The sequence below is a fragment of the Cydia strobilella genome, chromosome 19, assembly GCF_947568885.1.
Source record: "Cydia strobilella chromosome 19, ilCydStro3.1, whole genome shotgun sequence".
NCBI classification, from domain to species: Eukaryota; Metazoa; Arthropoda; class Insecta; order Lepidoptera; family Tortricidae; genus Cydia; species Cydia strobilella.
The window spans coordinates 11,688,078-11,713,096 of NC_086059.1; the positions used below are offsets into that span (position 1 = coordinate 11,688,078).

At 36.3% G+C, this 25,019-nt stretch overlaps 1 protein-coding gene across 4 annotated transcripts in view; it reads right to left on the bottom strand.

The window, feature by feature from the left end:
• Positions 1–100: 100 nt before the first annotated feature.
• Positions 101–25,019, bottom strand: part of LOC134749938 (ceramide synthase 6-like) — a 41,517-nt gene continuing 16,598 nt past the window's right edge. For 2 of the 4 annotated variants that reach the window (XM_063684959.1, XM_063684958.1), the window contains 7 exons: positions 18,054–18,275; positions 14,786–15,007; positions 13,572–13,613; positions 10,497–10,615; positions 9,970–10,114; positions 9,380–9,471; positions 101–9,092 (listed from right to left, as the gene is read on the bottom strand). In XM_063684959.1, coding sequence (XP_063541029.1) covers positions 9,083–9,092; positions 9,380–9,471; positions 9,970–10,114; positions 10,497–10,615; positions 13,572–13,613; positions 14,786–15,007; positions 18,054–18,275 — 852 coding nt within the window. In that variant the 3' untranslated portion in view covers positions 101–9,082. The remainder of the gene's footprint in view (positions 9,093–9,379; positions 9,472–9,969; positions 10,115–10,496; positions 10,616–13,571; positions 13,614–14,785; positions 15,008–18,053; positions 18,276–25,019) is intronic. The other 2 variants (XM_063684960.1, XM_063684962.1) reach the window with 1 other exon arrangement.

Below are 25,019 nucleotides of genomic sequence, written 5' to 3' on the forward strand. Positions count from 1 at the left end.
GTAAACGAAGTTTGGAAAGTTTTTTTATCTATAGGTACTATAAAGATAACAAATTTCTCTACAGCAGATTAAAAGAAAACAGTGGTTTAGAGGTGTCGAATTGTGTATTATAAATATTTCAATACAAATGCAATTTAACCATAAACAAACACCGATATATTCTTCTGATAATAAAAATATAAACCACTTGTAAACTTGAAACAAAGCGTCAAAATGCAACAACAGAGATCAAGTTTAAACAATAACTCACGTCAATAACGTTTTTTTAACGCGAAAACGACAACCTTTGTTAATATAAATCTGTACTGTAAGGCTACCATGAGTCCTGGAAATACTGTAGTGTTTCACACATTACAGTATTTCGAGCTTTATATGGATTATGGGTCCGCGGGCGGCTCCGCTGTGTGACTGAGACACGTATATAGCGATGTCCCCTTCGTACTCCTAAGAGATACTCAAGGTAGCCGTCCAATTTCGTCAACGCGTTTAAAAAGTGTTGTAAAAAAGCGCCCTTAAGTAGTGTAATTTCTATCAATAAGTAACATTATTATTTAAATCATATCAACTTTCTTAATAACAACATATTTCAAAAGGCACAAAACCATTAAAGATTATTTCAACTCTTTTTAATACTTAGACACGTGGTTAAAGCGTCTGAACACGGTAGTGTGACTAAAATATATATTTAACGAATAAGTTGACGTTATTTTATAAGAGTGACACAACTAAAAAAAACCGTGACCTGAATACACACGTTAAGACGAATGCAGACGAAAACGTCTTTTCATGCAAACGTAGTCCCCATTTTCTTCTCTTAATATTAATATTTTAGAACACATTTTTACACAATTTCATGTATATTCACCACAATCATTATGCCTTCGTTTGATTTTACAGAAGTATTTACAAGTTTGTATGGAATTAGTTATTCGCTACTAACTTCTATAATAGGTACCTATTCAAAAATATTCTCCATAGTATCAATATCCAGGAAGGAATATAGATCCACTATATCCTCTAAAATTATAAAATCGACCATTTTCTGAGTTGTGTCACTTTTAACAATACACGGTCTCGAGTCGCGAGTTGCTCCCTTTCAAGTCGTGGTAATGCCACGTTTAAAGTTTAAACTTTACATATTCATATTAAGAGAGGCCGATTGAATATTAAATCAATGGGGTAGGCCGGTCGAAGTATTTTACAGATGGCGCCAGCATAGCTTGCCCTGTCATGCCCTAGAATTGTGTCAAATTCTTGTTTTTTTTTTGGATTTTTAGACCCTGAATGCCAGCCCCTTTAGGCCAAATCTCATAGAACAAAACTAGAGAAAGGGTCGAGCTATGATGGCGCCATGTATGCAAATCTTTGACAGTTGCCAACCCCATTAATAAACAGAAATAGTGGTTAAGGCGCGTCACACACAAGCTAATTTTTTGTGATATTCAGAGTGAACCCTATGCGCGGAATAAATTCAAATTTCTACACAAAAAGACAGGTGTCATAGACAATATCTGAATTTATTTCATGGCTAATGCATAAATGCAGGCTTTGAATATCTAAAAAGAATTCTGAGGGTCAATATATATAATATCAAGAGCAATAGATAGGCAGAAACCAAATTTCGATTTTCGAGCTTTTGTGTGATGTGCCATAGTCGGATTTTCTAAGATGTCCGAATGTTAGGTACTTAAAAGCTGTTCATACAATTTAGACATCTTATAAAATCTAACAATACAGTGAACGGGAATAAGCTGTTCATTTCATAGTACATCACGATACAAGTGCGAAAAGTAGGAAATTCGCGACTAGTGGCGGTATAAAACTCCCGTGAGACTCAAACATATTAGATTATTTTAAACCGGGTCACTCACCCTCCGCCACAACCACCAGCCGCCCCCTCCCCTCCCCTCGAATCGAGCCGCGCCCTCGACCAGTGAAGACGTGTCGTGTCTCCATGAAGACGGTCCTCGTAAATTGGACAGAAACATGTCGAGCTATTCGACTTAATAATACGTGAGTGACCCGGTTTAAAATAATCTAATAGTGGCGGTATAATAAAACACGGCCGAAGGAGTGTTATATCGTACATTGTTTAACAGTACATATGGCCCTTTAAATTTTCTACACAGGCACGTAACGTGCTAATTACCGCACTGGTGTGGTAAAGTAGCACCATATGTACCTACTGTAAAAATTCGTATTCTTTGATATAAAGATTAATTTAGCTGTAGGAAAGTTTATTAAATATTAAACAAGTAGGTATCATCGTTTGTAGAAAAATCATGGCGGTAAATTATTAATTTATATAGGCATTATCAATACAGGCCGTAATTAAAACATTAATAAATTTTAAACGAAAGAAACAACAACCACGGATTAACATTCATAATAATTTAAAAAAACCTGAACTATAATTTCATATTCTGATACAACAGATTTTTATTGAATAAAGAAATACTGTACAGATGTAGTGCATAATATTGTTTTTCATCGTATTTTTTCGGAAACGTTCGTATTAGTCGTGCTACTTCAGTCAACCTTAATACTCTTTGTACCGAGACTGACTGAAATAGCAATACACGTTCGTACGTTTTCGTGAAAATACGATGGAAAATAATTATGCACTAAATCTGTACTTAATAAATTTGTCTTAGATCTAAGATTAGCATAATTAACGCGGCCTTGTAAGTTGTAAAACAATAGTTACATCTCAATAACAGTATAAAATATGTTCATAGATTTTTATCTGTACTTGTTTATATTAGTTCGAATTCTTAGCAAAAAAGCAGGCAAACATTTTTTTTAAATAAAAATTACGATTTCTTTTAGGCAACTGGAGAATAAAACGACTGTTTGAAATAATACACAAATATGGCGTTCTTAGTTAAAAGGAACCGTTTTTTTGTAAATATGAGTTCATATTCCGCCTTTACCGTGGAATTCATGAGGAATTTCTTCCCTCATCTGTTTTTAAATACAGACAACCGACCAACGTGCCCAAACTGTGCGCCGCGGCGCCCTGGGGCGCCGTAGACAGTAAAGAGGGGCGCCGTGAGGCAATTCTCCTCACCATGTTACCTAGCTATTGCGATTAGCCTTAGTACCTTTTGCTTAAGAACGACACAATTTTACCTACTTTTTTTATAAAATTCTTATCCTATAACAATTCCTAAGCTTTCTTTAAGCATATCTTTGGGTGTTTTATTTGCGTAACAATAAATAACTAATGTAATGTAAATGCGTGGCCTTACGGCGGCAAATTTAGACGTTTAAGGCCAGAAACTATTTCGAAAAAAAGCATAGTTTGGGATTAAAGTATTAGTAAGCTTGTAGCTGTAAAAACTTTAGAAAATGTACTTTTTTGGAATTTTTGCATAAGTTTACTCAAGAAACAGCCAAGATTTTTCGTAGAATGAATTAATCGTTATTTTATTTGTCACATTACTTAATTCTTACCAACATCTTGGTTCTTCGTTGACCCAAATATTAAGTATACAGCAAATATGTAAATATGGCGCGATGTGAAATAGTTTGAATGAAACTGTTTTTCGTATTTTTATAAACAAGCAAAATTGTAGATTTTACTAGCATAGCTTAAATTAAACATTATTCTTTAGCAATAGCACCTATGTAGATATTTAGATATGAATTTGATGTTAACATGAGCACTTATATTAATTTATGCACTTTAGTTGCAAGAACGGTGCGTTTGTTATATAATTAACGTAACATAACCGGCCGAAACCGGTATACCCTATCGAAAAACCGATAAAAATTATATTGATAAAACAAAATGTGAAAGAATAGGAAAACAAAATTATCCGTGTTTTATTTAGGTTTCAGGCTAAGGTTTTAATTAGGTAAGGTCAATAACGATAAGTGTAGCCTTTATCGCGAGTTAGTGTTGGTACATACTAGGGAATGCAAACCGGTTTTTATTTGTATGAAATTTCGGTTATAAACCGGTTTTCTCATACACATAAAACCGGTTTGCATTTCCTAGTACATACATTTGCCACTAAACGCAAGTACCAAATGTATGAACTCGCAGTAAACACTAATCAATGTGTAAATAAATAGGCGCCAATATGAAGACCAGCCCCACTTATCAGTATTGACCTTATCTCAGATAACCATTGAAGTGTAGTATGAATTTATCCAAATGATTTTTACGCCTAAGACCCTAATCTGTTAAACAAAAGCCATTGTTTATTTTGTAGGAGCGGTGGGCTACCGTGTTGAGCGCGTGCCAAAGCAACAATGTCGTTTAAAAAGCGACTGTGTAATAGTTGTTTTTAAGGTTCAAATCTAAGTAATAATATGAGCGCTTGCCTATATTAAGGTGGGCGATTGTCCTACATTACCAAAACATGTTACATGTATGTAAATAGATTTGAACCCTAAAACTACCACGATACAGCCGCTTTTTAGACGTTTTTGCTTAGGCACGCGCTCAACACGGTAGCCCACCGCTCGCACAAAAGAAACAATGGCTTTTGTTTAACAGATTGTGTCTTAGGCGTAAAAATCATTTGAGGAAATTCATATTATACCTGTCTAACAAATAACAATATTACATACTTAACTGCATTATTTGTTCAATTCGATAACTTATCATAATCTGATTACTTCTCAAATTGCGATTGTCAAATTTTCATGCATCCAACAGGTATTATAATTTATATATGTTTGTTCGACGCTTTTAATAAACTTACCCTCTTATTCATGAAACTTTACACAACTTAAACAATTCATAGCTAATTCAGGCCATTATCGCGTTTATGAATAACTCCATTAGTGTTTAGACATATACAAGACAGTATTACAATGAGGAATCGGCGCTCCAATGATATTCAGAATTAGTAAGAGTAAACTGACAACACTGAATAATTATTATCTATTTCAATATTTATGAAAATCAGTAGAACCATGAAAGAATATTACATATAAATCATTAAAAAATATTGGATATAGGGAAAATTGTATTAACCCTATGAACGCCGCGCCTGTCGTGTTTGGCGCGTGACTGTGAACCTTTTCGGATTGCACGAAGGCTGATTTTTGACTGCAGCCGCGTGCGTCATTTGACGTCTCTGTCGGTTAAAAGGTTAAATGCTTATGCGAAAACATCAAATTCCTCTATTCAATTCTGAATATCAATATAGAACACATTATTTAAACCATACGAAACAAGCATTTATATCTGCTTCACACACGCACCTAAAAACCATAAGACTAATTTAGATTTATCGAAAGGCTTACAAATTTTATCACCATCGTATTCTAAAGGAATGATTTTGTAGTGTTGCGTGTGTAAAAGGCACTAACTAAGAATTAAATAATACTTCCTATCTACATGTTTACTATCTAGTATCAGAGACCACCAAAACATCTTAGACTAATTATATCTTTAACAAATCATTTGATACAACAAGTACTCATTCCAAAAGAAGTGATATAATCATATCACATAGTCATGACAGGCCCATTATGCATTGTTCATAAGCTCAGACATTTGTCAAAAAATAACAAACTGTTTCTTCGAAAGTTTATATTATAATATAGTTTGACGAATGGCGCCATTTATTTATTAAGTACGTAAGACGATTTAGGGGGGAGGGAGGTCGAACATATCTTATTTTTTCTTACAAGGGGGAGGGAGGGGATTTTCATAGTTCTTACGTAGATCACAATTTTTTTTTATTTCTATAAAATTATGACGTTTTAAATAACACTGACCCACTCCATGCTATCAAACACGGCGCAGAGCTTAAACGGGCTCCAGTACCTTTAAAGGTACAAATAAACGTTCCAAAAATGTTTTTTTTAAATAAACACTAAAACAAACCGAACGTGTATTTATTTTTTCCTGTAGTTTTTTACGTGATATATAGCCAATATAGGGGGGAGCGGGTTAGCCTTTTCTTATTTTTTCTTACAAAGGGGAGGGAGGGGATCATACACTGGCAAAAATCGTCTTACTTAATAAATGAATGGCATCCAAACACTATATATACTAGCAAGTCCAAGGAAATAAGTAACTCTACTGCTCTAAGAAAACCGTTTTGATAGGGATATAATTTCATTACTCATAAAATGTCATAAACTCTATTAGCTCAAAACGGTACTCTATGAATATAGTTAAATCGAATATATAATATTACCAAATATTATCTCACTCTGTGGAATAAATGGGTTTATTTAATATACAACCATGTGAGAAAAGGCACGAATGTACCACTTTTGACACTGACGAACCTCTGTGGAACCTACACAGAATTTGATATCCACATATATTTGCTACCACATATTTTTGACTTATATTTGATTTGATTTGTTGGTTACTCCAGTTTGGCGCATTTATAGTATATGTGTAACTGTATTATATGAATAAATGAATTAATAATTAATTAATTAATATAAAGACTCGCTGTGTTTGTACGGTCGAGTTGATAAACATCTTTACAAACCAATAATATATTTACTATTTTACCTGACCTTATTGTCAGTGTCATTGAGGCGTGTAAATATATTTTTGGAACGTTGGTTTGTGCAGATGTTTGTGAACCCTATATATCTATGAGTAGATGTAAGTCTCTCGCCATAAACAGTGTATCTTAGTGAGTTTACGAAAACATAAACAATAAAATTAAGTAGCTAAAAAGCATGAAGTAATGATACACAATGATCTCCCTATCTATGATATATCTAACCCTAGTGTATAACATTACATTTCCATGGTCGTCAGCGGATTGAACACAATGTTATTCTTATAAGTTATCTAATGTGAAGGCGGATTAAAATTTCAAATAAAAATATGTTACTTATACATTTTTGATCGATAATTAATAATGAAAATTTAGCTTTATAATTTGTAGGTAAGTATAGCGAATGCAGACTGATTTTCATAGTTATAATTTGTCTAATAAGATATTAATATATTTAAATATGGAAGCGTGTAGCTAATTTCAACTACGTGGTCCCATCCAATAGAATATTTACAAAACTGGCTAAAAATAACTGTTTTCATCGACTTTATAAACGGGTAAAATATTATCTTTAATCATTATAAGCCGAAAAATATCACATAAACCGTGATTATTTATTTTTTCTTTAAAATTTTACATAATTTTCAATAAGTTTGATTGCCAGTAAGTAACTTATTTGACTGAGTACTTTAAACATTAGAAGGCAACAGATTTAATATGAATTTATGTCACTTAACCAATAAAACATTGAGACACGTAGTTTTAAATAATCACAGAGTAGTTGTGCAATAGCAGTAATTTGTGATTTCGTAGAGAGTAACAGTAGTAAATACTAATGAATCGGCGCGATAGAGAAAGTTAAGAATATTACAAGTAAATAAAATAAGTAATTATATATTATGTGAAGGCCTGATGGCATATGTACACTACATTTTTATATACATGCCAAATAGGCTTCGTTGTTGACATAGTAAAATGGAATTATAATTTAAATTTTGCCATAGAACACAAAGTATCTAAAACCGGTTAAAGGGAAAACCGGTGCAGAATATCTGAGTAAGACCTGAAACCGGTTTTGCACAGATTTTGTCAAGTCGATTAATTCTAACAATAATTTTATAACTAGAAACTTGTCGTATTTATTAGGCGATAAATTTGCTTGGTCATAGATTTTCGTGGCCTTAATCTGGTATAAGAAAAGATTGTACAGGTAAAGTGATAAACTAAAACTCATGTCATCGTCTCTATGACATTGACATAGTCACGACAAGTTTTTTAATGTACTGTACTTTAATGCACCATGACTTTATTATATACCTATTCATCATTAGCATATATTATTTAGAACCAATTCCAATAGATAACTATCCATTGTATATTATTATTATGACTTATATTTATATGCGAAATACCTTTAACAAGGTAAGGCAATCGTGCGAATTCCTATGTATAATTAAAATTAATTAATATTAGGATAAATTTTTGGTTACTTTACAATTTTTTTAATTTAGATAAAGTAATAAGGGTCAGTTTTCATCGATATATATAGTTACTGCAACCCCATGCTTTTAATATGTAACGTAAAAAACTAAATTAATTATAAATAATTTTCTTTCACCGACGTTATTAAAAAAACTACGAAACCATTTTGTTCTTTTATCATCAATACCTAGCCTTTAGCTTTTATTATAATTATATATATAACCTTTTATTATTAAAGCCAATAGCCTTTTATTATAATTATATATGTAGGTATTAGGAAACACGTATCTGTATTGATACTTTATTCAGAATACCGCGACACCAGCCGTTTCTTTAATGTGATAAACAATAGTTATTGAAAAAAGACAATTCTAAAGTAAAAAATAAATAAAACGGTGTAATTTAAGTACGATAAAATTATATGTAAGTACACGAAAATGGAAAATACTGAGGTAAATCAAATTGTTTACTTAAGACTCATATAAAATAATTAAATAAAAATAAGGACGGCACGGATCCAAGAAACTAAAAAAAACCGTTTTGCAAGACTATGTGTAATCCTACAGCCCTACTGCTTAACTCAATCGGTTCCCTAAGTAGGGGAGCGGCGAGTAGTAGGCCTATAGCTATAGGCTAATAGGCTAAATTACAATATTTCAATACAACCATGAAACAAATCATTTCATTAAATATTTTGATTTGTGTTACCCTAGGCATTGTCCTTAGTGACTTTTTTTGTCGTATAATATATTTATAATGCAACAGTTCGTCAGTCCATTTATAGATACAAATAACAAAGTCAAAATAAATTGAAACCAGACTGTGCCATTGCTTATCCAGTTTTTTAAAACCCAATTTTAATTAGCTACAATAATAAACCGGTTTTTGTTATGGTATAATTTAACCGGTTTGTGTCTGTAAACCGGTATCGAAATAATCGTGAGCGTAGCTGGTATGCAATACGTACAACCATGTCGTCAACAGCAGTCAGGAGTATGGTGTCGAAATAATGTTAGTGTCATGAATGGCCGGTGTGCGATACGTAACTACGTACGAGTACAACCTGTCGTCAGCAGTCAGGAGCGCGCCCACTGCGCGCGTCGCGCCGTGCTCTATGTGTCTCTGCAACAGACAAGCATTTTTTCTATTTAAAAGTGATTCATGCATATTAGACACTAAGTAATATAATGCCTATTAGCACGTAAGGTTTAGCTGTTAGTGCTGATTGATTGAAATAAATAAATGAAATAAAATGAAATATACAAATTAGCTATTTTGTTAATAAATTAAATGTCAATCGGTTAAAACTGATTATAAATGGGTTTTATCTTTGTACAGAGTAAGCACTCTAAGATTACTTATTTATGTATGGTGAGGACACAGAAAAGCCACAAATGAAAGAAAATTACTTTTTATTGTTGACCCGGTTGGGCGTGCTGTGATTAGAGTAATGCGAGCTATCGCTGATGTCTGAACTCGAGCTGCGAATGTCGCCCTCCATCTGGAAACAAACACGTCAATATTATTGGATGACAGCAATGTTTTGATACCATTATCGCGTGCTAATAAAGTAAACTCCTGTTTTTAAACCCTTTAAACGCCACGCGCGGCGAGTTATCGTGAACCTTGTCGGAACGCTTATATTTGGCTGTAGCCGCGCGCGTCAGTTGATCGCGTCAAAGGGTTAAAATGGGCAAAAAATATAAAGAAACATCGTTTATCTTTGAAGGTTTTAGTGAAACACACGGAATAAACATACCGTTCCCGGCCCACTTAAATACATATGCACATAAACTGTTAAAATCATATCCTTTCCTATACATAATGCTAGCAGTAAAGACAGTAGGGCATTAAAGATGTAATTACAAAACCGGTTGTCTTTATAAAACATTACCTGTTCGCTCTAAGAATAACCGTAATATGTCTTTTAAAAACCGGTTGCCTTTACAAAACATTACCTGTTTAACCTGTTCGCTCTAATAATAACCGGTTTACTCACCTGGCCAGCCTTAATAGTCTTATATGCGACTTGGAGAATCAGCCACGTCCAAATCATATGCAGGGCTAGTAGAAGGCACAGTAGGGAGTTAAAGATGTAGTAGGCCGGAAACATTGGGACCAGCATCGGCGCGCGGATCGTTGTACTGAAATTATACGGTAAGATTGAGTTTTAATTTTTAGTAGAAAAATGTTTTCTTGTAGGTGGGGTAAAGGCGTCGCATCATTTAGTATTTTCTTATTAATGTTTGCCCAAACATTCAAGTTGAATTTCTTTCACAAACGAAAGTGACGCCAATTCAATACTCCCAATGAAGCACCCGTAAGAATGTTCCGTCAGCTCCATCTGAACACCACACGTTGACCATTATTGATTGGACCGATGTTCCAAAAGTTCGCTAGTACGAATCTTGACCGAAGCGGTAAACTTTTAATTTATCCTTTAATTAAAAAAAATTGAAGTATCGTTTGCAGATGTATCTGCTTGATTAAAAATTAAAATTTAACTGACGTACACATTTGGCTTACCTCCAAATAATATAGAAGGGGTATATCCCCAACCTCGTCACGATCCAGAGCACAGTGAACATAGCGAACACGCAGTCGCAGAACCTTTGGTAGCCGGCGTACTTCGTGGCCTTTGCCGCCTGTAAAAAGATGAGTTACATAACGAGGGAAAGGCTATAGTGATGAGACTTTAGAGATCCTTGCGGGTTGCTAGTCACGTTTAATTTTATTACCTACTAGAAGAAGTTGACGTAATTTGCAGACCATTACTAAAACGTCATTGTACAGTCTACTTTTAAAGGAGGTTTTTATAACCGATTTTTTTTTTTTTTAAGATTCTTAATTCGTCTGCAGCTTTGATTTTTTATTTATTTATGTTTGTTTCCCCATGTTTAAAGACAGCTGGGCGAGTTACGCATACAGTTCGTCCCATTGTCATCAAGATCTGATAATTATTATCAGATCTATACTAAAAAAAAGCTTTCCGAAAGCACTATTAGGGGAAGTCAAGCTGCTGATCTAGATCATATAATTACTAACGGAACTGGCGCAAAGGCAAGAAGCACGGGAGTAGAATATGGTCTGCCATCATAATCCTTATCAAACAATATCCACAAGTAAACTTCAGTTGCCGTATCAAACATACCGCAAGGATCTCTAATCTAACATGCATTGCAGTCCGTTCCTCTCCCTCAAGACGCGGCTCATAGGCATGCTAACCTTGCCTCAGTCTCATCCATGTCATCATATTCTCGTAAGACTTTCAGTTCCTATTTTCCACCATAACATTAACTTATTACAGAAGTCTATATTAACTAAGATAAGAGTTGTATCCGATGGAAGCAAAAATAGAAAACCAGTCAGTGTAATTGAACCCGACTTATATAGTTTAAATTAATATGTGACGTTTTCGACCAAAAGGTACCACATTGTCGCTTGTCGATAAGGTTGATTTCGAATTGAAGCTATATGGAAATAGCGCGTTATTGACAACCGACAATAAGTACCCTTTTGGTTGAAAATGGCACATATAGTTTAGTCTTACGAGAATATGTATGTGAGTAAACATGCACACTCTTCCGCACCTAGATCAAGCAGGGCTGCCTTAGGTCCAATCATACACCCAGTAAACTCAGTATAAGCGTTCATATAGTTATATATAAATAAAAATATAAAAAATGGAGTCCTAAAACAGAAACCCTGTCAAAAGTGTTTATTTCAAACGTAAATTGACTATTATGTAAAAATCTGTTTTTGTCATTAAATACTTACGCTAGTGACATTTTGCATTTATACGCAGGTAATGTCTTCTAGATTGGACATATGTAAGTAATACCTTATTGACAACAGAATAAGTTGCCTTTTGCTTGAAACTATATACTTGTTAGTAATATTAGTAAAATTACTGGCGCAGTCGGTAGGTTTTTACTTCTAAGCTCAAAGCTTATTTTTCGGCCCTTCTAATCTCCCTATTTTTTAAAAGAAGGTGAGAAAATACTCAATAAAATAAGTCATCCTAAAATATGGTTAGTTTTCCTTATCAATGTTATAATAACTATTTAAACAATTATAGAAGACTGTAAAGGCGAGTAAATCAAACCTAGTTAGAAGAGATTCCCTATTTAAAAACTGCGTTCTCCCTATTAAAAAAACACCTGCATGAATTATTAGACTTTTAAAAACCACCACACGTGTTACTGAGTAACATTAGGCGAGGTTATAGGGCAAATGATTGATTCCAACCGATTTCATATAACTACTCACTACGTACACCAAATCTTTAACTACATTGTTGTTGTCTGTGCCACTTGACAAGGAAGTGAAAATGATAACGTTCAGCGGACACAGCAATGACAAGCAAAGCGACAAAATATCACAAATCACATCGATTCTTTCAACCGAATCCTCAATTTGGCCAGTTATTTCGCCGGTCGACTGTTGACAATGACAATTCGGTCGACGTTACACATAAACTACAAATAAAACGGGAAAAGCTACGACATAGGTTTTTGTGAATGAAAGACGGGCACCGGTAATAACAGAAAACGAGTTGGTTTTTTTTTCACCGTTCAGCGAGGAAAAATGTCGTCAAACTCGAATTCGCAAAACAAGTACAATATGCCCGACATATTCAACACGCACACCTCCCACGCTAAACGTTGAAAAACGGCATTGTTTTGTTTCTCATTTCGTAAATATATCAATGGTATACACGATTTACTTAGGTCTTGTAATTTTATTTTTATACATGATACCTACATATAGCAACCTTTAACCTTAGTTATCCAAGTTCAATACATACATTTGTAGTGCAAATAAGATTCTGTTGTTTTTATTTTAACTTGATTGTATATATCTATTTGAATTCTCTAGACATCTGGAGTCAATAGATCAGAAGACAGTTCAAAATGTCATCAACATTTCGATGCTTGCTTGCTATGCTTTTTATACTGTTTTTACCTACAACACCAGTAACATGTCAGGTGTAAGTAGGGCAAATTGTCATTGTCATTTATGTCACATCGGTAAAATGGCTTTATTGAATATATAAACCGGTTTCTCTCAGAACTTAAGTTTTGGATTTATCTTATTCAGGATTGCTATCATTTTCGATTCATATGCAGAAAAAGTGACTCAGGGGGTCAGCCAAGATGACAATCGTTGATAGAAAATAGCAATCGAAAATTAAATAACGTATGTAAACGTGACTTTTCATAGCATCTGTAATCCCGTTACATTTTTTATTTTCGTTTTGCGTATGTCGACGTACGATTGTCAACTTGGCTAGGTCCCCAGGTGTTAGGGAAAATTTGGTTTCTTCTACGTCACGCACTAAACCATCCTCCAAATTTCCTTATAAATAAAAACGTAGTAAAAATATCACCTAAATCTTTTTCTTCATTTCAGAATCGAAAATAAGCTAACGATTGGGATTACCAAAAACGTTTAAATTCTGAGAAAAGCAGGTTCTTAGTATTTTATCTCGCTCTAAAACAATATTTTTTCCCGATGCCGCGCTGAAATTAAGACGTATATAAAATCGGTTGTACATGTAACTGGCGGTAAGTGGCATGTCACATGGGGTCGAGCACTCACAAATGTTCGCCGGCGCCACAAGCGCGTCGCAATGGTCGCTTGCTGGAATCAAACATCTCATGGGTACCAAGGGTCCAAACCGGTTATTTTTGTATTAACCGGTTTCAAGTTATTCCGGTTAACGAAATTTTTTGGTTTTGATAATTTATTTTGTAGAGTAAAAGAAATATTAGAATAAAAAAAAATATATGGGCTAGGAAGTTTTTCAGAGGATATTTCAAAATATGGGCTGGACATGTCTGCCGCATGCACCCAGAAAGGTGGGCCAAATTGGTTGGCCATAGATGGTGCAGGCAGACTGAAAAGGAGACGGCAGGACGACTTGGACGCATTCTATCCGGTTTGGTGGGAAGGAACAAACGACAGAGCCAAGTGGAGATAACGAGGGGAGGCCTTTGTCCAGCAGTGGCATAGTAAATTTGGCTAATAAAAATTTTTTTTTTTTTTTCAAAATAATAAAAACCGGTTTCGACCTCTGGTGGATACTTGCTATGGCCATAAAACGGTAATGGTATATGAATGATCTATTCTAAAGGGTAAAGTCTGTGTTTGTCTGTTTAAACACAACAGTAAGTACTAGCTTATTTTATACAAGGTGTATTTAAAAGTGTTAGAAGTCAATAGACAATAAAAATGCCATTTTAACAGCTCTTCTACAATCAGAAGGAATCATACTTGCTTATATTTGGAAAAAGTAGAAAAAATGGTTTTTTTTTGCATTACAAGAAAATTTTCAAAATTAATATGAACACTTTTTATACACCTTATTTCTTTATTTTAAATAATGTTACTATTTTCACTCGTGTAATGATGATCTACTACATATAAAGGCTAAATCTATTATGAGAATGAGAATGAAGAAATTCCAACCATTCATAAATAGGACTTTTATAGGTTAAATCGTCAACTGACGCGCGCGGTTACAGACAAAAATCAACCTTTGCGCATTCTGATAAGGTTTACGATGACGCGTCGCGCACGACAGGCGTGACGTTCAAAGGATTAAGGAACGACATACTTTTAATAAAATAATAACATTGTTAGATTTTGTGTTCTAGCATGTCTCTGCTTATACACCGTATTTTTTTTTTCGGTAATTTCAAGGATGCATTCCTAAACTTAAATTTAGTAACTTTCTCAAAGACACAATCATAGATCATCGCGAAACGCTTTAAACTGAGCTAAATATCCATCGCTTAGACAAATTCACGTACCTCTAAAAATATATCCGCACAGTCATGTGACAGCAACACCAGCGTCCCGATCCTGTGAAGGTTGCACACCCAACTGAAGGACAACAGCATGATGGTGGCCACATGGTGGACGAACATCTGCCAGAAGTCCTTGCGACGGACGTCCCAGAACTGGGACATGGTTAACGACCAGTAGAAGGCGGAGGAGATCATGTAGTACCACCACACGTCGTTCGTTAGGCCCTGGAATATGTTAACAGTTTTGAATGATTCACGGTTAGTTTCACTAGACTTATATGCTTGCTTGCTTGGTGTGCTTGAACCAAGGGCCTGACACTCTTTGATGGAGAAAGATAGTCTTATTGCGATTCCTATAAGAGGAAAGAGAAAATAGTGCCATGCTTTGTCCTTATCACCGACCGGATGGCATCATAGAATGGCGGATGGCGATGGCGAAGAGTGAAAGAGAAAAAATCCTATGCTGCCCAAATTTTATATGAATATTCTTTCTCTTACCCCCGGTCGCTCGGTGGCGCGTCTATAACTACTTGTATATACTATGTCTATGGCTTGAACAGACCAACGGGTGTGAACGCAACCAGACCAACGAGTGTGAATGCGACCGGTGGTAACGTTGAAAGCGAACGCAGCCGACGCGCACGAATGAGGGTAGACCGAGCGCGGTCTACACATTGACACCCACCCGCTATCTTCAGTTTACCCGTGAACAAGATGCATGTAACTGCGTCGAAACATCGTGAGCTCAAAAACAATACAAAAGGTAATCCCGGTCTATATTCCGGTCAGTATAAGAATATTTGCTGTTCATGTTTAGTAGGCGCAACGCAACACCTAGGTTAGATTTTTATCAAATTATTAGTAAAATGCCTATTGCATCGGTATACCCGGCTTACCGTTTAAAATAAGTACAATTCGTAATAACACTAGTAATCTGTGGATGATGTTGTTGGTCTAACATTATAGTATTCTTTGTACTCTATTTCTGTGCCTAAACCCTGTGTGTTACTGTTTTTGTCCCAAATAAATAAAAATAAAAAAACACAAACCTGAGATGAAATAAATAAAAAACCCTTCAATACCACATTATAAACACCAACTAAAAGCGCTATCACAATACCTACTGCGAATCAATCCAATCCCAGTCTATCATTACTAAGTGACACATTGCATGCTGCACAAATTAGTTATTTCTTCGAAATCGAGCTTATCTCAAACATATCGGCCATGTGTGTGGTTCGGAGAGCTGATGCCGACAAATATAGTACGGCTACTGTTCTTGTTGACTTTAACAAATAAGCACTATAATGATTTAGCTTGTGTTCAATTGTGTAAATAAAAGTAAGTACACTAACATTTAAATGCCCTAATGAAAGAGGGTACAGGGGTTCACTAGTGCTAGTGGTAGGGTATTGTCCTAAGTTCCATCCATATTATGGATGGTATAGAAAGGATGCCAATCTCTTATGGCAGAATTGTTGAAAAGGGACCGCTTTCAGCTTTAAATAATAGTTCCTAATCTCTCCGGTGGCGCTAGTTAGGGTCTGGGACATGAGTATATGAACCATATAAGGCAACAAATAACCCGACCAAATTACGTAGGTTGTTTTTGGTAGTATTTCGGTGAATGGTGGCGCCGCCTAATTACTGTTTTTTGATGGACACTTTTCATACATAGAGATTTGGCTCCTTTATATAGTCTCCATGTTCCATATTCAGATTGACATGGCGATTGACAGCGGTTCAGGGGCGAATCATGCTGTCCTTTTCTAATGTATGGCACTGTCCCTTTCGGCTATGTAGGGTTGTCAAAATTCAAGTAACTTTCTTATCTGTGGTCGTGCACGCAAAGGGACGTCAAGTTGTGTCAACCCTAATAATTGCTCGGAGCAATGCTGAGCCGAATGGAGCCGAGAATACCCGAAAGGAGGAGTTTCGCACCCCTGCTACAGACAAAAATAGGAGACCGTCAAAAATATTGATTCAGTGCAAATATACTAACAACATTTTTAACTGACTAATGGTAGGTCTTATGCCTTTGCAATAAGGTGTACGCTGTCAATAAATGATATTGTACACAAATAAACACGTTTGTTTTTAATATAAGAATCCCGAGTCAAGGTCAGTCGCCAAGTCATTATGATAAAAATATAAACAGAATAGGTAAATATGCAAGAATAATTTACCAGCTGGGTATTTCATTTAAATTTTAATAAGGTCCAATTGATGTTTTTATGGATACAATCGTATTTTATTGATTCAACCTTACCATCTGCTATAAATGGTCTAAAATTAAAACGTCTTAAGTTTTTGTGTGTATAAGTCGATTTTCTTCATCATCATTCACATGCTCTTGTACTTTTTTCATACTCTTTTCATCGTTCATCATGACAAATAATCTCAATTTAGTTCGGGACTGGTTCAAACCTGCGCCTCTAACAACCATCCGTTTGAACTCAGAACCACCAACCAGCTGATTCTGTGAGATCCTTGCCCGGGTTGTCCCAAAAAATGTACACGTACAGTATATAAGAACACACACAAGAACAAGGTTTGTTGGGCTACCACTAATATTCTGAACTACCATTTAGTTTAGATCGGGAGCGATTCAAACCCGTACATCTAACTTGAATTCAGGGCCAAAAGCTTCATAAGCAGGGTCACTATCCTTCTACTATGCAGACATTTTACTCATATCATTCATAAAAGAGTTTTCACCTGATGCGGATAGTCGATGTAGCAATAATTTATCTCCCTTGTCCCAAAGAATGAACATTCAGAAGAAAAAGCTGTACGGATAGAAGGTAACATCTCCACGCGTTCTCACAGAACATGACGAAGGTGGAAGGCTTGTTCTGTTACCTCGCTCTGAACTTCCATTTGGAACTCACCCGTCTAATAACCATCCCCTTGAACTCAGGACCATCAGATTATTCAGATTCGCAGGCAGGATTACTACAAGCTAGAGGCCGTCATGGCTGATATATTATCACAAAACATTTCTCACCTGATGCGGATAGTCGATATAGCAATTACCTATCTCCCACAACCAATCCTTGTCCCAAAGAATGAACATTCCGAAAGTGAAGTTGTACAGATAGAAGGTACATCTCCACGCCTCGCAGAACTTGACGAGGGTGGAAGGCTTGTCCTGTTACCTCGCTCTGAACTTCTGTTTTATTCGGAAGTGGTCACTTGAACCCAGATCCGTCGCTGACAGGTTCACTACTGATTAGAGTAGATATTATAACATTTACAAAACAGTTCTCACCTGATGCGGATAGTCGATATAGCAATTATCTATATCCCACAGCCAATCCTTGTCCCAAAGAATGAACATTCCGAAAGAGAAGCTGTACAGATAGAAGGTACATCTCCACGCGTTCTCGCAGAACTTGACGAGTGTGGAAGGCTTGTCCTGGGACCGACGGAGGCGCCACCACCGCTCGACCTGGCGTTCTGACATATCTAGTTGCTTCGCTAGCGCGCATATCTGAAAAAAGATGGTGGATTGTAAGCACTGGAACTGGTGCAGTTTTTACGCGGTTATCAGACTGCTCCGGTGTGTAAGCGAGACAGCGCTGCACATATAAAGCGGCGTGCGAATCCGCATCCAATGTGAAGACTGCCTTGAGCTGCCTTTCTACTGATTCGGAGACGAGCGGAGATGAGGGATCAACCAATAAGATTGGTTGTAATCCAGGGGAGCGGAGAAGAAATTTAATGTGGATTACAACTAACGCTATTGGTGATACCTGTCATATCCGCTCGGGTCCGCCTCAGTGGAAAGAAAGCCTTATGCCGTGGTCTCCGGTTGACGTTGTACGCTAATTGATTGATAATTTATTTGTCAGTATGGGTTACAGAGAGGTCTTAATACTATTAACAATGCCGTTTAAAAAGCAACTAAATCGCGATAGTACTAAAGTTTAAATCTTTCTGACAGCTCATTCAAGATAACACGGTTTGGTAATGTGGTTCGGTCGACCACCCTGGACCACCCCGATATAGGCGAGAATACACAGCGCTCGTAAGATTTGAACTATGCTGATTCAGTTGCTTTTTAAACGGCATCGTTGCTTTGCCACGTGCCCAAGTTGGAAGCATAGAGCCCGTGGAGACAATGGCTTTTGTTTAACAGATTACTGTCTTAGACGAAAAAATCATTTGAGAAGATGAAGACTATACTCTACCATACTACAATGATTCATTGATTATGTTTCCAATGTATATGTGTGTATGTGTGGTTTACTTCTAAGTTATATGTGTGCAAAGCATATGCAAGGACATGCACTACAAATTGCAGTCTAACTAAGCTTTGTCATCAATTCTACAATGAATGGAAAAATGAAATTCATATATGTAAATTTGCGCAGAGATTTCTCTTAAACTCTCGAGTCCCAGCCATGTACAATTTAAAAAAAACTAGATTCCAGGGATTTTTGGCTATTCATGCATTTTGTTTGTGAAACTTTTCTACCGACGTGATATCGCGTCCGCGATACCCCAGGCATAAAGGGCGCATGGCGCATATCAACGGATGCACCAACTTAAAAAAAAAGATTATATTACCTGCTTATTTTTTACAAAAAAAGAGGAAATAAAAATGTAGTTGCCCGAGTTGAATTTGGGTTGCTAGAAAGTTTAAAGACCCTAGTAGTAGTTAAACCACTTCAAAATATAGTACAACTAACTTTTGCCCACGAGTTGGTCTGCGTGGAATCAGTAACAGCAGCTAGAGTAAGTTTAGCGCATGGAGAAAGTGTAATAGCAATAATTAAATTTAAGCATTAGCTTAATTGCTTGACATCAATAATCACATTTCTCGATTTCACCCCCCTTTCTACTTTCTTTAGGGACATAAAAACTATCCTATTTCCTTCCCCGGGACTCAAACTCTCTCTATGCCAAATTTCAACTAAATCGGTTCAGCGGTTTAGCGTGAAGAGGTAACACACAGACAGACAGACTTTCGCATTTATAATTCTATATAATACTAGCTTTTGCCCGCGACTTCGTCTGCGTGGACTTAGTAACCCCAGCTAGAGTAAGAATAGCGCCTGGAGAAAGTCTTATAGCAATTATTCAATTTGAGCATATTATGCACACAAATTAGCAGACACTTCATTAATTATCTCAATTCCACCCCGCTTTTTACTTTCTTAAGGGATAATTTTCGGGATAAAAACTATCCTATGTCCTTCTCAGGGACTCAACCTATCTCTATGCCAAATTTCATCTAAATCGATTCAGCGGTTTGCGTGAAGAGGGAACACACAGACAGACAGACTTTCGCATTTATAATATTAGTATGGAAGTATGGATTATAGTATGGATATCGCACCTATATTTTTGACCGATTCGTAGAAAATAAGTCGAATATCGACTTTGACCCAGTTATCGCCTATATTAGATCCTTTTATATTTTATCCATCAGCTACCACGTGTGGTATTCCCACGGTACGTGTCTTTTATAAGCGTTAAGGAACTACATTACTTTTACTAGGTTTTAAACGGTAAAAAATTATTAATATGCCGTCAAAGGCAAAGTTTTGCTTTAACAGTCTTGACTGATTCACGGTTAGTTTCACTAGACTTGTATAAACCAGGATATGGACCGTATTTACCTTTTGTATTGTTCTTGTATCACGGTCCACATCCTAGTTAATATAAGTATGGGCCCACCCATTACCAGTCCGCCGGACGATATCATAGAACAAAAAAATTGACAGTTCCCAACAACTGCCAGGCCGATATCGTCCGGCGGACTGGTAATGGGTGGGCCCCTTTGTGAAAGCTTTGTGTTTACTCGCCCTATATACTCACACCTTCACGTCATCACTGACTTCATTCAATAGATGTTACGTCATTAACTTTTTAGGTCACGACGTCATAGGATATTCGAATAAAGAATGATTCTGGAACGAATGGAATGTGGAAGGGATTTAAAACTTTTACGGAAGTTAGTCATGGGTGTTTTCTAATATGTACATAAGTATGTATAATATGTACATAAGTATGTATAATATGTACATAAGTATGTATAATATGTACATAAGTATGTATAATAATATCGTCGCCTAGTACCCATAGGCCAAGCTTTGCTAAGTTTGAGACTAGTTCGATCTGTGTAAGATTGTCCCCAAATATTTATTTATTTATTTTATCGAAAATTACGTATTTCTGTACATATTTGAATAGATCATAAGATCAAGCTAAATGTAACTAATTTTTATAGACGGCATAATAGCATCAAAGATATATTAAATAATGTGGAAAGTAGGAATATAAATTACCTGGCATTTTTATTATTTATGTTTTAATTCCATCAAATTATTTTATAACTTTTTAGGGTTCCGTACCCAAAGGGTAAAAACGGGACCCTATTACTAAGACTCCGCTGTCCGTCTGTCTGTCACCAGGCTGTATTTCATAAACCGTGATAGCTAGACAGTTGAAATTTTCACAGATGATGTATTTCTGTTGCCGCTATAACAACAAATACTAAAAACAGAATAATATAAATATTTAAATGGGGCTCCCATACAACAAACGTGATTTTTTTGCTGTTTTTTTCCGTAATGGTACGGAACCCTTCGTGCGCGAGTCCGACTCGCACTTGGCCGGTTTCCTTATCTAGCAGAATCAATAATCAATTTCGCAATAGTAGGTACTATAAGAGATGATGGAGACAATTCTATGATTAAGCGCCACTTGCAGGGTTAAACCGTTAACCCAGTGTCAAATTGTACGGTATCCATGGTTAATCCAGCGGTGTCAGCATGGTTGCATTTTTATCACTTGTCACTATGCCTGTCACTTTCGCACTTACATACTTGTTAGAACGTGACAGGCATGGTGACAGGTGATAAAAATGCTATCGTGCTAAGCCCGCAGGTTTAACCGGTTAACCCCGGGTTAGTGAATGGTACAAGTGGCTCTAAGTTAACCAAGTTAACTGTGCATAACACAAACTGAAGTGTGTTGCGTAATCAATCACAAACGTCAATTTCCTATGAAAATATGAAGTTAATTATGACAAATTCTGACGTCAAAATCTTTGCAAAGTCGCAGAATAAATAATAGTTACCTTCATACGGTCTCTAGCACCGGCGATACTCGTGTAAATACAAAGTATCTTAATAGTTAAATTTTATCTGTATGTTATGTACATATAAAAGTGAATATAATCCGGTTTATCTAATCTGGGCCTAGTGTGTATTTCATTTAGGTAATGGCGTCAGTCGAATGTTGTTATACGGTTTACTGTCACTCTTCTTAATCCTACTTCCTTAATTTTTTTATGGTCAGGAAACATTATTGCAAATTAAATTAAATTAAATTAGTTTTATTTATTTTTAGTTTTAGTTTTTTAAGTTTTATAAGTTAGTTGTTATTAATTAATATTAACTATATTTGTTCAGTAATATTAAATACGTATTTTAAAAATTAAATTAAATATTCGTTTATTTCAGGCCTGGGGCCCATAAAAATGTTGTTAGTAACAATGCCTTAGTCTATATTAGTCAAAGCTTTTTCCACGATTTTTTTGTGGAAATGAAAATAACGAATACACGAATGATGTAGAATTCATTCGCGAATTGTCGAAATCGCGGATAGATGCTAATGTAAATGGTAATAATAAAGTTTACTAATCACTAGCCAATCGTGCTTCATCAATTCGCACTCCCAATTTGACCATAACTTTTGTCGTAGGGCTCATCCATTAATTACGTCACACGTTTAGGGGGAGGGAGGGGGTCGAGAAAATGTGACACGTTGTGATAAGAAAGAGGGGGGAGTCACAAACTTTGTGACGTCACTTTACTTACATCTGTAACCGAAAATGATTTTGATTTTTTTATTCACTGTTAACTGTTAACAGTTAAATAACTAGTTTTAGCAATCATAATTGTATTTTTATTCCCAATCGGCTTCGTGTTATAAATTTCTAACATTGCTTTTGTCAAAAATGTTTATTTTTGGTAAAATAATAAAAATAAAAATCCTGACATTTCTTGTAACAGAGATTTGGCGTAGCTTGAACGACGCCACGGCGGCGCGCTGCGCTCTGCGGTGGGTCATTCCTAAAAATCCTGACACTTGCCAAGTCCGGCCGCAATCCGGACAAAGGGTCAAAAATCCTGACATGTCCGGACAAATCCTGACGTATAGCAACCCTAACTGCAACTACTGCAACCTGTCAAGTAAAAGATGTATAGAGTCAAACCAATCACAATTTGCTATTTTTATTGGTTTCCCCAGATTGGTCCTAATGATGTTTTTTTGTGAAAAAACATATTATAAACTGAAGCTATGTCATATATTAAAGAAAAAGCGACGAAGCCCTCTAGTGGTGAAGGCCGGATTCGAACCGGCGCGACGTTAGCTGTTGAATGTGCTAGCATATTACTTGGATGCTTAGTTGCTTACACTCGATCTATCCGGTCCGTTACGCTTGTCTTCATTACTAATTAATTTACAGTTTCTACAATGTTAATTACGTGTTTTGTGTTTTGATCGGTCTACTGTCTAGTCTAGTTCCAGGAATGTAGAATGTTCTGGTAGTGCAAGAATCCTAGAATGTATTGTTATGAAAAAGTGCGAAGTGCGATTTGTGTAAGGGGGTTTTCAGAAAAAATGGTAACACAATTTTTTTTTCGAAAAACCATTAACTTTAGGGTTATTTAGACTCAGAATCACGAGTACTATTGAATGAGACAAAGAAAAAAAGTGTCCCCAGTTTTTCATACAAATTTTGGGTGTCAATTTTGTAATATACAAAATGTATGTGAAAATGCGTTACAAAACTGTCATTTTTTTTCTTTTTCAATCGAGTCCTCGTGATTCCGAGTAGAAATAACCCAAAAGTTGATGGATTTCGAAAAAAAGTAAATGGTACGCTTTTAAGTGAAAATGCCCGTAAGCTATTGTAATTTTAGGTTCACTGGGTTTATCCCATCTGCATCCGTAGTTCATATGGCCGATGGCCAAAGGGAGGGGCATACATTTAGTTAGAAATTTTGTTCTCTAGCTTGCTGCCCCCCTTGGCGACGCCCATGACCCTGTTATAGCATGAAATGGTGTAGAATACAACTTAGTTGTGCAGCTCGAATCGTAGCATTTACAAGATGGCTGGTTTTAGTGTCACGCGGACCGTCCGTGCGGATCGCTCCGCACCGCCAAATTGTATGGCTGATTTTAGTGTCACGCGGACCGTCCGTGCGGATTGCTCCGCACCGGACCAATATGTATTAAGTTCAGGGAGCGTCTTAGGTTTTAGAGTGGTCCGCGCGGACAGCTTTCAGACGGTCCTCCGCGGGAACCACTCCAAAACGCTCCTTGAACTTAATACATATTGGTCCGGTGCGGAGTAATCCGCACGGATGGTCCGCGTGACACTAAAACCAGCCTATGTGTGGTAACCTCGAGCTCTTTGTAAACGCTTCATGATGCGGTGTCCTAGTCCTAGTATTGAGTCTAGTCTAATTTAGTTTAGTCTGTGGGGCACGCATATCATCCCTCGCAATGTTAAGCCAGCAGTTCCACGTGGCTTATAATCTAACAGGGCTTTCCCATCTTACCGGGCCCAAGAGAAAGCGCCATGCATTTGTCACCCACCTAACTTGCCGATTTTCTCAACTAAAGGGGCCCACTGACTATCAGTCACGGACGATATCGGCCTGTCAGTTAGAACAAAAATTTGACAGTTCCGAACAACTGCCAGGCCGATATCGTCCGGCGGACTGATAGCCAGTGCCCAGTGGGCCCCTTTAAAGTTAGCATAATCGCGTATATATTTTGGGAAACATACCGTAACCCTAACCCTATGTTTTCACTATTGTATATCATGTACAGTCGCCATCAGATATATCAGAGCGCCCGAGGTGATCAAAATATCTGAACACGCACTCTAACGCCTTGACAATAGAGGCGTGTTCAGATATTTGTGAGCACCTCGGGCGTACCTATGTACCTATGTACTCTGGTCTAATAATAAACATGTCTGGGTAAAATTTAATTTTAAGCCAACACATAGCAACTAAATAAATAAATATACCTACGAGTCAAATAAAATTTTCGTAGCACTTCGTGAATCACAAGGAAATAAACTAACTTCTTTATATCTTTTATTCCAACGATGACCACTTATTAGTGTTATAACACATCATATTCGCCACAATGGTGTATGAAAGCAACACTGCTTTATTTACCGTAATACATAATGAATATGCAT